A 14,642-nucleotide genomic window follows, 5' to 3' on the forward strand; every position below is an offset into this window, starting at 1 on the left:
ATCAAGAGAAAACAAGAGCTGTCTCCATAGGATGACACATGCCCCCGATGGCACTTTGAATGAATAGTTATGGCCGATGTTAGAGTTTAGGACCTTTGACCTACGGAGCTGGGTCTTGCGCGCGACACGTCGACTTACTGTGTCACACATTCATGCGTAGTTATTTTAAAATCCATGCATGAATGACAAAGATATGGACCGGACACGCCCATCAATGCACTATCATGAAAAATGACCTTTAACGTCTAAGTGTGACCTTGACCTTTGAGCTACGGACCTGGGTCTTGCGCGCAACACTTCGTCTTACTGTGGTACACATTCATGCCAAGTTATTTGAAAATCCATCCATCGATGACAAAGATATGGACAGGACACGCCCATCAATGCACTATCCTTTAATGTCTAAGTGTGACCTTGACCTTTGAGCTACGGACCTGGGTTTTGCGCGCGACACATCGTCTTACTGTGGTACACATTCATGCCAAGTTATTTGAAAATCCATCCATCGATGACAAAGATATGGACCGGACACGCCCATCAATGCACTATCCTTTAATGTCTAAGTGTGACCTTGACCTTTGAGCTACGGACCTGGGTCTTGCGCGCGACACGTCGTCTTACTGTGGTACACATTCATGCTAAGTTATTTGAAAATCCATCCATCGATGACAAAGATATGGACCAGACACGCCCATCAATGCACTATCCTTTAATGTCTAAGTGTGACCTTGACCTTTGAGCTACGGACCTGGGTCTTGCGTGCGACACGTCGTCTTACTGTGGTACACATTCATGCCAAGTTATTTGAAAATCCATCCATCGATGACAAAGATATGGACCGGACACGAAAATTGCGGACAGACTGACAGACCGACAGACCGACGGACCGACAGACGGACAGACGGTTCAAAAACTATATGCCTCCCTTCGGGGGCATAAAAATGCCCTATGTTAAAGGACAGCCCTTGGATTTATTCCGATTACACGGGGCTGTCCAAGAAAGGGGTGGAATGAGAGGTAATGTTGAGTCCAAAAACATGATGATACTTCTTTATTTAACGACAACTACGTTAAAGGTAGATAAAATGTTCTATATACTGAGCACTTATGTGATATAGCAGTCTTCAGGTAAATGTATATAATCATTTCATATCAGTTCAATGGAGCTATATAAATCCACACTATAGCTGCAAGTTTAATATTTCTGGATTTTGTGTGTTGATCGTTACAATAGTCCACTTTCACAGAGGTGAACATTTTACATAGGTAGGTAGGACTTAATGTTAATCCCACATGGTTTTACAGATTTGGTCAATATATTGTATATTCAATACGTGCATACATCCAATAGGGGCTACGTAATTTTAGCGAAATATCTTAGTGTGGGCAGATGATTGACTTAGACCCCTCAAAATTTCCTCTATGAACAGCACATGATTGCATATATACAAATGTTTAAGAGCAGAAGAAAAAGTCTTATTACTTCATTTTTTATCTTTAAGTAGATTGATATTCATTATAGCAGAATGCATCATCAAATGAAATACCGGTATGTGTAAAAGTGAAAGACATGTAGGAATACAGATAGATGCTTGATTTAGACCTCTCATAATCTCTTCTCTAAATAGAACAGTATTGCAGACATATAACTGTTTAAGTGTGGAACAAAAGTTCTAATGGTAACACTGTGTCTTACTATGGAATCAAGTGTTTAAACGTTGGAGCCCTCGTTTCTCCAATTAAATTCATCAACATTCAAATGTAAAAATCTGACTGAACCCATAGGGTCACCTTTTAGGGAGCCGATCCCTCTTTGGAATGTCTGAAGTCTTTTGTTGGCACTTGAAACAGTTCAGATGTATTAATTGATTCACTGAACTATCGCATGAATGGTTTATCCCTTCAATGTTTTTGAAATTTAAAAAAATCTTTAATACCAAAGCATTGTCTTTTATTCCTTTAAATGAATATGAAAAGCATTTATATATTTAGATTTTACATTATAACTATAATTAATAAAGCAGTATGTCTCTATTTAAGGAGAACAAATTTGATAGTCTTAAGTTAAAGGTGGAGGAGGAAAGGAGGAAAATGAGGAGGGAGTTAGAACATGCAAGTACGATTTGTTTTGAAATAATTGTTGCCCAAATTTATGTACATTCCAAATAAGTGGATGCTGCTAGGAAACACAAATCGAGCAGAAGTTGTTAGACATTGGCAGCTTATGTGAATGCATTCCAAAAACAAACCATAACGTTTTAGATCTTTGTACACCGATACGACCAGAGTATTTCGAATAAAAAAATCAGCAGGAGATAATTTTGTCTAACACTGGTCACGGAAAACTTATATTTAGATAAGCCATGAACCAAATAGTGAGAGCATAAATCTACCAGGCTCATATTGTTATGGTAAAGGAAATCTCACTATTGGTCTATAGATATGTCCTAGAACTCAGTAGAGACAGTTTCTTGAAAAAATCAACTTCAATTCATGGAAGTCTACATGAAAGTAAACATACTTTTTATTTCATTGCTTAGTGGAAATTTATCACTGCTCCTGTAATTGAAGAAATGAATGAAAATTAAACATGTTTTATATTTAGATATAAATCAGTTGAACCCAGTTGAAATTTAAATGATTATTTTGGATGCGACTGATGATTACTTGTTTTAGGAACAGAGACAGGTACAAATCGAAACAGAGGAAAAGAGGGCTGCAGTTCAAAAGCAGCAGGTAATTTAAGATTTTACATGTACACGTTGATCACTACAAATCAAATGTAAGCCTTCAAGGTTTAGTCACTTACATATATTTTATATAAAGTTTTGCGACTAGGCGTTCAGTGCATAATTCATATGCATGTTGACAAACAATATTTCAACTATTCAGGATTGTTAATTGATATTTGTACGTATAAACTCATTTGCATGGATTTATAATGTAACATTCTGACATGAATTTCCTTCGCAATTCCAAAATAACGGGCATTTTTAGCCTGAAATAGACTGAATGTTTTGTCTTTTGCTTTGACTAACGGTATTTTTTGGTGAAAATCCATTTTAATTTCAAGCGTTAATGTCTATTTAACAACTGTGTAATGCAGAGACATTTATTATACACTAAAAAATGTATGCAACAAGAATATTTATTTAAAATAGCCAGAGAAGAACTAAAAAATACTTTCTACCAACAGCTTCAAAAAAATATGAAAAACTAAAGTCTAGTGTTTGGCGACTTCCATTTCTATACACTACATGACGACGGATATGCTGTTTTTAAAATTTTGAAAACTGTGCCTTTTATTTTAGAATTTGGAGGAAAGATTGAGGCAGTTGAGGAGGAGATAAGAGGAACAGGAAAAAACAACTATAAGAGAAAATTTAGAATCAACATCATTTAGGGAAATATGTTAATGATATCATTCTATAATCAAGATAAAAAATATATATGAAATTTTTACATGCGGGTTTTATATATTTAGAGTATTGTGTCACTTAACAGCTAGTAATCTACAATATATATGGAGTTAATAACTTTAGTTTACACTGTCCCTTGTAGAAGACTGAAGAACTTATCTAGAAAATAGTCTAATATTCTTAGAAGAATCATATTACACAAGAAAATAAACTATTCAATAAAAAATGTCTTTATATACAAAGAATGCTAAAATACTGTTTATAACCTTCATTAGATTTACATGCCTTATTCTCAATTACTGATTGAAAAAGCATCACTACATAATTATGTTGTTTGCTGTATTGCAGAATTAACCATGGTGAAGCAGAAACCATATACAGAATGGGGGAAGAGCCAGAACGAGTTCTTTTTCTCGATAGGATTTTTCAAAATCAGGAAAGAACAAGAGCTGTCTCCATAGGATGACACATGCCCCCGATGGCACTTTGAATGAATAGTTATGGCCGATGTTAGAGTTTAGGACCTTTGACCTACGGACCTGGGTCTTGCGCGCGACACGTCGTCTTACTGTGGTACACATTCATGCCCAATAATTTTAAAATCCATGCATGAATGACAAAGATATGGACCGGACACGCCCATCAATGCACTATCATGAAATATGACCTTTAACGTCTAAGTGTGACCTTGACCTTTGAGCTACGGACCTGGGTCTTGCGCGCGACACATCGTCTTACTGTGGTACACATTCTTGCCAAGTTATTTGAAAATCCATCCATCGATGACAAAGATATGGACTGGACACGCCCATCAATGCACTATCCTTTAATGTCTAAGTGTGACCTTGACCTTTGAGCTACGGACCTGGGTCTTGTGCGCGACACGTCGTCTTACTGTGGTACACATTCATGCCAAGTTATTTGAAAATCCATCCATCGATGACAAAGATATTGACCGGACATGCCCATCAATGCACTATCCTTTAATGTCTAAGTGTGACCTTGACCTTTGAGCTACGGACCTGGGTCTTGTGCGCAACACGTCGTCTTACTGTGGTACACATTCATGCCAAGTTATTTGAAAATCCATCCATCGATGACAAAGATATCGACCGGACACGCCCATCAATGCACTATCCTTTAATGTCTAAGTGTGACCTTGACCTTTGAGCTACGGGCCTGGGTCTTGCGCGCGACACGTCGTCTTACTGTGGTACACATTCATGCCAAGTTATTTGAAAATCCATCCATCGATGACAAAGATATGGACCGGACACAAAAATTGCGGACAGACTGATAGACCGACGGACCGACAGACCAACAGACGGTTCAAAAACTATATGCCTCCCTTCGGGGGCATAAAAACTCCCTATGTAAAAGGACAGCCCTTGGATTTATTTCTGTTGTACAGGGCTGTCCAAGAAAGAGGTGGGATGGAAGAGGTAATGTTGAGTCCAAAAACATTATGATACTGTTTTATTTAACTACAGCTATGTTATTAGGTAGATAAAATGTTCTATATACTGATCACTTATGTAGAGTGATATAGCAGTCTTCAGGCAAATGTATGTAATCATTTCATATTAGTTCAATGGAGCTATATAAATCCACACTATAGCTGCAAGTTTAATATTTCTGGATTTTGTGTGTTGATCGTTACAATAGTCCACTTTCACAGAGGTGAACATTTTACATAGGTAGGTAGGACTTAATGTTAATCCCACATGGTTTTACAGATTAGGATTAGGGTAGGAGCTTAATATAAGTAGATAATACATATAAAATATCACTGTAGTTACAAAATGTGTCTCTCTTTGCAACTTTTCAATGTCATAGGTGCCTTGTTGTGTACCTGCTACCCTTACATGTTATGAATGGCTTAAACTTACAATTACTTGACAACATGTCATTTCTACCAAGCTTTGTATTGCACCACACATAGAACTTGACTAAAACAATATGCACACATTTTACCATTAATACAGTCCCTAATGGGATGTCTTTGTGCAGGAGAGGTTTAGAGAAAGTTTCTCATAAATAGTTAGAGGAGCATCCTAGGTCAGCAAAATATCTCTGGCATAGAGTGTGCTCATGCACTGAATGAACACTATTAAATCCATGTTAAACCTAACCCAAACCTTTGGTCAATATATTGTATATTCAACATGTGCATACATCCAATAGGGGCTACGTAATTTTAGTGAAATATCTAAGTGTGGGCAGATGACTGACTTAGACCTCTCAAAATTCCCTCTATGAACAGCACATGATTGCAGATATACAAATGTTTAAGAGCAGAAGAAAAAGTCTTATTACTTCATTTTTTATCTTTAAATAGATTGATATTCATTATAGCAGAATGCATCATTAAATGAAATACAGGTATGTGTAAAAGTGAAAGACATGTAGGAATACAGATAGATGCTGGATTTAGACCTCTCAAAATCTCTTCTCTAAATAGAACAGTATTGCTGACATATAACTGTTTAAGTGTGGAACAAAAGTTCTAATGGTAACACTGTGTCTTACTATGGAATCAAGTGTTTAAACGTTGGAGCCCTCGCTTCTCCAATTAAATTCATTAACATTCAAATGTAAAAATCTGACTGAACCCATAGGGTCACCTTTTAGGGAGCCGATCCTTCTTTGGAATGTCTGAAGTCTTTTGTCGGCACTTGAAACAGTTCAGATGTATGAAAGGATTCACTGAACTATTGCATGAATGGTTTATCCCTTCAGTGTTTTTGAAAACTGAAAATATCTTTAATACCTAAGTACTGTCTTTTATTCCTTTAAATGAATATGAAAAGCATTTATATATTTAGATTTTACATTATAACTATAATTATTAAAGCAGTGTGTCTCTATTTAAGGAGAACAAATTTGACAGTTTAAAGCTTAAGGTGGAGGAGGAAAGGAGGAAAATGAGGAGGGAGTCATAGATCATGCAAGTACAATCTGCTTTGAAATAATTGTTGCCCAAATTTATGTACATTCCAAATAAGTGGATGCTGCTAGGAAACACAAATTGAGCAGAAGTTGTTAGACATTGGCAGCTTATGTGAATGCATTCCAAAAACAAACCATAACCTTTTTGATCTTTTTACACCAATACAACCAGAATATTTCGAATAAAAAAATCAGCAGGAGATAATTTTGTCTTACACTGGTTACGGAAAAACTATATTTAGATAAGCCATGAACCAAATAGTGAGAGCATAAATCTACCAGGCTCATATTGTTATGGTAAAGGAAATCTCACTATCAGTCTATAGATATGTCCTAGAACTCAGTAGAGACAGTTTCTTGAAAAAATCAACCTCAATTCATGGAAGTGTACACATGAAAATAAACATACTTTTATTTCATTGCTAAGTGGAAATTTATAACTGCTCCGATAATTGAAAAAATGAATGAAAATTAAACATGTTTTATATTTAGATGTAAATCAGTTGAAATTTAAAAGATTATTTTGGATGTGACTGAATGATTACTTATTTTAGGCACAGAGACAAGTAAAAATCAAGGTTGAGAAAAAGAGGGCTGCAGTTGAAAAGCAGCAGGTAATTTCAGATTTTACATGTACACGCTGATCACCACAAATCAAATGTAAGCCTTCATTGAAGGTTTCGTCACTTACATTATATTTTATATAAAGTTTTGCGACTAGGCGGTAAGTGCATAATCCATATGCATGTTGATTTAAACAATATTTCAACTATTCGGGATTGTAAATTGATATTTGTAAGTATAAACTCATCTGCATGGATTGATAATGAAACATTCCGACATGAAACATTTTGACATGAATTTCCTTCGCAATTCCAAAATAACGAGCATTTTTAGCCAGAAATAGGCTGAATGTTTTGTCTTTTGCTCTGACTATTTGTGTTTTTGGTGAAAATCCGTTTTAATTTCAAGCGTTAATGTCTACTTAACGACTGTGTGTTGCAGAGACGTTTATCATACACTGAAAAATATGTGCAACAAGAATATTTATTTCAAATAGCCAGAGAAGAACTAAAAATACTTACTACAGACACCTTCAAAAAATTTGAAAAACGAAAGTCTAGTTTTTGGTGACTTCCATTTCTATACACTACAAGATGACGGATATGCTTTCTTAAAATTCTGAAAATTGTGTCTTTTGTTCTAGAATTTGGAGGAAAGATTGAAGCAGTTGAGGAGGAGATGTGAGGAACAGGAAAAAACAATTGTAAGAGAAAATTTAGAATCAACATTATTTAGATATAAATCTAAAATATGTTAATGAGATCATTCTATAATCAAGATAAAAAATATATATGAAATGTTTACATGCCGGTTTGATATATTTAGAGTACCGTGTCACTTAACAGCTTAGGTAACCACAATCATATATATGGAGTTAATAACTTTAGTTTACACAGTCCCTTGTAGATGACTTGAGAATTTAACTAGAAAATATATATATAGTCTAATATTCTTAGAAGATTCATACTACACAAGAAAATAACAAATTATTAAATAAAAAAGTCTTTATATACAAAAGATAACAAGCAAATTCGATGAATTGGTATCCCCCGCCGAAAGGGTTTGAGGTGAGGAACGGCAAAGCAGTATATCCGGCAAAAAGTTAAGGATGTTACTAAGAGGCAAATAATTTCATGAGTCAAAATCAATTTAACAGAAAATAAATGCTATTTTTGGTGGGGGAAGGGTGGGGGGGGGGTGACTGGGTGAGGGTATAAATCAACATATGTTGATTATAAATATTGATGGAAAATAAAAAAATGTAAAAATTCTTTTTTTTTTTTTTAAATGGTGGGGGATGGGGTTGTGATGCATGCTTGGGGTGGTGGGCATGACTGGGTGGAGTGAGGTGGGGGAATGGTACAACTTTGCATGTTGATAAATATTTATGGAAGGTTTGAAAAAAAAAACACAAAGGAATGAAAAAAATTTTTTTTTGGTGGGGGGGGGGGGGGGGGGTGTGACCAAGGCAAGGTGTTGACCAGGTGTGGGTACATGGTTCATACAGGACTTGGCAAAAAAAAATCAAGGACTTTTCAAGGACTTTTTAAGGACTTTTTATGGATTTTCAAGGACTATTTTAATCGCTTTAAATCTTAAATTACAAAACCATTTAGGCTCTTCATAAGGCATTATGACAGAAGAAAAGTTACAGAACAGTTTTATTTTTCCATAAGCTACAATAGCATATCTTAACCTTTATGAGATCTTCAGTGGGATTACCTTTTATGAGCTATATTTGCCTGTATACATATACTTAGTACATGTTTCTTATAAGTCTTTCAAGCTCTCAAGACTAGTTTTCAATTTGTCCTCAAGGGACTTCACTTCTTGTTTTCGCGTGTGATTTCAACGCACTTTCTCCCACAGTTCCGACATCAATGAGTTTATCACATACACTTATGCTTGTCTGACTTAAACTCCTTTAACCACGATGAATAATCATCCTGTGTAAGCCATTTATTGGCGAAACTACATTTATTTTTTGGGCCACTCATTGTTGTTGTTGATAAGTCACGCTACAATGACCTTGCGCATAATATTGTAACGTTGTGAAAATCGCTATTCCGTATCTAACTTCCGTACCGAAACGGTGTTCAACTAGCGTTCCCTCCGTGGGTATGCATGTATTTTTATTTTACACCGTTTTTTCGCTCGTTTTGACTTATTTATTATTTATTTTTTGTATTTTTCCCCTACAATACGATTGCACCCCCGTTTTTAGCAAAATTTAAGGACTTTTTTACCTTTTTTTCAAAATTCAAGTACTTTTTCAGGGGATTTTTGGAAGAAAAAAATCAAGGACTTTTCAAGGACTTAGGATCAAATTCAAGGACTTTCAAGGACCTGTGCGAACCATGGGGTACACAACTTCACATGTTTATAATAAATGTTCATGAAAAAGAATGAAAGACGTTTAATGAAATTCTACCAATTGGTTGGTTTGTTATGTACAAATCTGTAGATTTTTAAATAATTAAAGGGCAATAACTCTAAGGAAAATTGACCAACTGAAAAAAAAAAAGACAGACATCATCGAAGTATGTTGGTTCATATTTATTTCAAGTTTCATGAAATTCTACCAGCTTGTTACTGAGAAATGGCTGCAGACGTTGATTTTTCATTAAATCAAGGGCAATAACTCTAAGGGAAATTGACCAATCCAAAAAATACTTGACGGGCATCATCACAGTATGTTGGTGCATGTTTATTTCAACTTTTATGAAATTCTACATTATAGTTACTGAGAAATGGTTGCGGACGGATATTTTTCATTAAATCAAGGGCAATAACTCTAAGGAAAATTGACCAATCAAAAAAAAAACTTGACAGGCATCATCGCAGTATGTTGGTTCATGTTTATTTCAAGTTTCATGAAATTCTACCTGCTAGTTACTGAGATATGGCTGCGGACGGACACACGGATGTGACGGACAGACAACGCCATTTCAATACCCCGCTCCAGATTTCATCGGCGGGGGATAATAAATACTGTTATAAACTTCATTAGAATTTACATGCCTTATTCTCAATTACTGATTCAAAATGCATCACTACGTAATTATGTTGTTTGCTGTATTGCAGAACCGCGGTGAAACAGAACCTCTCTATAATATGGGCAACGAGCCGGAACGTGACCCCTTCCTTGATAGGGTGTTCCAGAATCAAGAAAAAAAAAAGCCCTATGTTAAAGGACAGCCCTTGGATTTATTCCGATTACACGGGGCTGTCCAAGAAAGGGGTGGAATGGAAGAGGTAATGTTGAGTCCACAAACATCATGATACTTTTTTATTTAACGACAACTATGTTAAAGGTAGATAAAATGTTCTATATACTGAGCACTTATGTGATATAGCAGTCTTCAGCTAAATGTATATAATCATTTCATATCAGTTCAATGGAGCTATATAAATCCACACTATAGCTGCAAGTTTAATATTTCTGGATTTTGTGTTGATCGTTACAATAGTCCACTTTCACAGAGGTGAACATTTTACATAGGTAAGTAGGACTTAATGTTAATCCCACATGGTTTTACAGATTTGGTCAATATATTGTATATTCAATACGTGCGTACATCCAATAGGGGCTACGTAATTTTAGTGAAATATCTAAGTGTGAGCCGATGATTGACTTAGACCTCTCAAAATTCCCTCTATGAACAGCACATGATTGCAGATATACAAATGTTTAAGAGCAGAAGTAAAAGTCTTATTACTTCATTTTTTATCTCTAAATAGCTTGATATTCATTATAGCAGAATGCATCATTAAATGAAATACCGGTATATGTAAAAGTGAAAGATATCGGCAGGGGATAATAAATACTGTTATAAACTTCATTAGAATTTACATGCCTTATTCTCAATTACTGATTGAAAATGCATCACTACATAATTATGTTGTTTGCTGTATTGCAGAACCGCGGTGAAACAGAACCGCTCTATAATATGGGCAACGAGCCGGAACGTGACCCCTTCCTTGATAGGGTGTTCCAGAATCAAGAAAAAAAAAAGGACTATGTTAAAGGACAGCCCTTGGATTTATTCCGATTACATGGGGCTGTCCAAGAAAGGGGTGGAATGGAAGAGGTAATGTTGAGTCCGCAAACATCATGATACTTTTTTATTTAACGACAACTATGTTAAAGGTAGATAAAATGTTCTATATACTGAGCACTTATGTGATACAGCGGTCTTCAGGTAAATGTATATAAAAATTTCATATCAGTTCAATGGAGCTATATAAATCCATACTATAGCTGCACGTTTAATATTTCTGGATTTTGTGTGTTGATCGTTACAATAGTCCACTTTCACAGAGGTGAACATTTTACATAGATAGGTAGGACTTAATGTTAATCCCACACGGTTTCACAGATTTGGTCAATATATTGTATATTCAATACGTGCGTACATCCAATAGGGGCTACGTAATTTTAGTGAAATATCTTAGTGTGGGCAGATGATTGACTTAGACCTCTCAAAATTTCCTCTATGAACAGCACATGATTGCAGATATACAAATGTTTAAGAGCAGAAGAAAAAGTCTTATTACTTCATTTTTTTATCTTTAAATAGCTTGATATTCATTATAGCAGAATGCATCATTAAATGAAATACCGGTATGTGTAAAAGTGAAAGACATCGGCAGGGGATAATAAATACTGTTATAAACTTCATTAGAATTTACATGCCTTATTCTCAATTACTGATGGAAAATGCATCACTACATAATTATGTTGTTTGCTGTATTGCAGAACCGGGGTGGAACAGAACCTCTCTATAATATCGGCAACGAGCCGGAACGTGACCCATTCCTCGATAGGGTGTTCCAGAATCAAGAAAAAAAAAGCCCTATGTTAAAGGACAGCCCTTGGATTTATTCCGATTACACGGGGCTGTCCAAGAAAGGGGTGGAATGGAAGAGGTAATGTTGAGTCCGCAAACATTATGATATTTTTTTATATAACGACAACTATGTTAAAGGTAGATAAAATGTTCTATATACTGAGCACTTATGTGATATAGCAGTCTTCAGCTAAATGTATATAATCATTTCATATCAGTTCAATGGAGCTATATAAATCCACACTATAGCTGCAAGTTTAATATTTCTGGATTTTGTGTGTTGATCGTTGCAATAGTCCACTTTCACAGAGGTGAACATTTTACATAGATAGGTAGGACTTAATCCCACATGGTTTTACAGATTTGGTCAATATATTGTATATTCAATACGTGCGTACATCCAATAGGGGCTACGTAATTTTAGTGAAATATCTTAGTGTGGGCAGATGATTGACTTAGACCTCTCAAAATTCCCTCTATGAACAGCACATGATTGCAGATATACAAATGTTTAAGAGCAGAAAAAAAGTCTTATTACTTCATTTTTTATCTTAACATAGCTTGATATTCATTATAGCAGAATGCATCATTAAATGAAATACCGGTATATGTAAAAGTGAAAGATATCGGCAGGGGATAATAAATACTGTTATAAACTTCATTAGAATTTACATGCCTTATTCTCAATTACTGATTGAAAATGCATCACTACATAATTATGTTGTTTGCTGTATTGCAGAACCGCGGTGAAACAGAACGCTCTATAATATGGGCAACGAGCCGGAACGTGACCCTTCCTTGATAGGGTGTTCCAGAATCAAGAAAAAAAAAGACTATGTTAAAGGACAGCCCTTGGATTTATTCGATTACATGGGCTGTCCAAGAAAGGGGTGGAATGAAGAGGTAATGTTGAGTCCGCAAACATCATGATACTTTTTATTTAACGACAACTATGTTAAAGGTAGATAAAATGTTCATATACTGAGCACTTATGTGATACAGCGTCTTCAGGTAAATGTATATAAAATTTCATATCAGTTCAATGGAGCTATATAAATCCATACTATAGCTGCACGTTTAATATTTCTGGATTTTGTGTGTTGATCGTTACAATAGTCCACTTTCACAGAGGTGAACATTTTACATAGATAGGTAGGACTTATTAATCCCCACGGTTTACAGATTTGGTCAATATATTGTATATTCAATACGTGCGTACATCCAATAGGGGCTACGTAATTTAGTGAAATATCTAGTGTGGGCAGATGATTGACTTAGACCTCTCAAAATTCCTCTATGAACAGCACATGATTGCAGATATACAAATGTTTAAGAGCAGAAAAAAAGTTTATTACTTCATTTTTTATCTTTAAATAGCTTGATATTCATTATAGCAGAATGCATCATTAAATGAAATACCGGTATGTGTAAAAGTGAAAGGCATCGGCAGGGGATAATAAATACTGTTATAAACTTCATTAGAATTTACATGCCTTATTCTGAATTACTGATTGAAAATGCATCACTACATAATTATGTTGTTTGCTGTATTGCAGAACCGCGGTGGAACAGAACCTCTATATAATATGGGCAACGAGCAGGAACGTGACCCATTCCTTGATAGGGTGTTCCAGAATCAAGAAAAAAAAAGCCCTATGTTAAAGGACAGCCCTTGGATTTATTCCGATTACACGGGGCTGTCCAAGAAAGGGGTGGAATGGAAGAGGTAATGTTGAGTCCGCAAACATTATGATATTTTTTTATTTAACGACAACTATGTTAAAGGTAGATAAAATGTTCTATATACTGAGCACTTATGTGATATAGCAGTCTTCAGGTAAATGTATATAATCATTTCATATCAGTTCAATGGAGCTATATAAATCCACACTATAGCTGCAAGTTTAATATTTCTGGATTTTGTGTGTTGATCGTTGCAATAGTCCACTTTCACAGAGGTGAACATTTTACATAGATAGGTAGGACTTAATGTTAATCCCACATGGTTTTACAGATTTGGTCAATATATTGTATATTCAATACGTGCGTACATCCAATAGGGGCTACGTAATTTTAGTGAAATATCTTAGTGTGGGCAGATGATTGACTTAGACCTCTCAAAATTCCCTCTATGAACAGCACATGATTGCAGATATACAAATGTTTAAGAGCAGAAAAGAAGTCTTATTACTTCATTTTTTATCTTAACATAGCTTGATATTCATTATAGCAGAATGCATCATTAAATGAAATACAGGTATGTGTAAATGTGAAAGGCATCGGCAGGGGATAATAAATACTGTTATAAACTTCATTAGAATTTACATGCCTTATTCTCAATTACTGATGGAAAATGCATCACTACATAATTATGTTGTTTGCTGTATTGCAGAACAGCGGTGGAACAGAACCTCTCTATAATATGGGCAACGAGCCAGAACGTGACCCATTCCTTGATAGGGTGTTCCAGAATCAAGAAAAAAAAAGCCCTATGTTAAAGAACAGCCCTTGGATTTATTCCGATTACATGGGGCTGTCCAAGAAAGGGGTGGAATGGAAGAGGTAATGTTGAGTCCGCAAACATCATGATATTTTTTTATCTAACGACAACTATATTAAAGGTAGATAAAATGTTCTATATACTGAGCACTTATGTGATATAGCAGTCTTCAGGTAAATGTATATAATCATTTCATATCAGTTCAATGGAGCTATATAAATCCACTCTATAGCTGCAAGTTTAATATTTCTGGATTTTGTGTGTTGATCGTTGCAATAGTCCACTTTCACAAGGGTGAACATTTTACATAGGTAGGTAGGACTTAATGTCAATCCCACATGGTTTTACAGATTTGGTCAA

At 35.3% G+C, this 14,642-nt stretch overlaps 1 protein-coding gene across 1 annotated transcript; it reads left to right on the forward strand.

Moving 5' to 3' along the window:
• The first annotated feature begins 9,697 nt into the window (after positions 1-9,697).
• On the forward strand, positions 9,698-13,606 carry LOC128555248 (uncharacterized). Its single transcript, XM_053537055.1, has 4 exons — positions 9,698-10,187; positions 10,853-11,023; positions 11,692-11,861; positions 13,339-13,606. The coding sequence occupies exons 1-4, from the start codon at positions 9,978-9,980 to the stop codon at positions 13,442-13,444; spliced, it is 657 nt and encodes a 218-aa protein (XP_053393030.1). The 5' UTR covers positions 9,698-9,977; the 3' UTR covers positions 13,445-13,606.
• The last annotated feature ends 1,036 nt before the right edge of the window (positions 13,607-14,642 follow it).

This window comes from Mercenaria mercenaria, chromosome 2, assembly GCF_021730395.1.
Source record: "Mercenaria mercenaria strain notata chromosome 2, MADL_Memer_1, whole genome shotgun sequence".
NCBI lineage: Eukaryota > Metazoa > Mollusca > Bivalvia > Venerida > Veneridae > Mercenaria > Mercenaria mercenaria.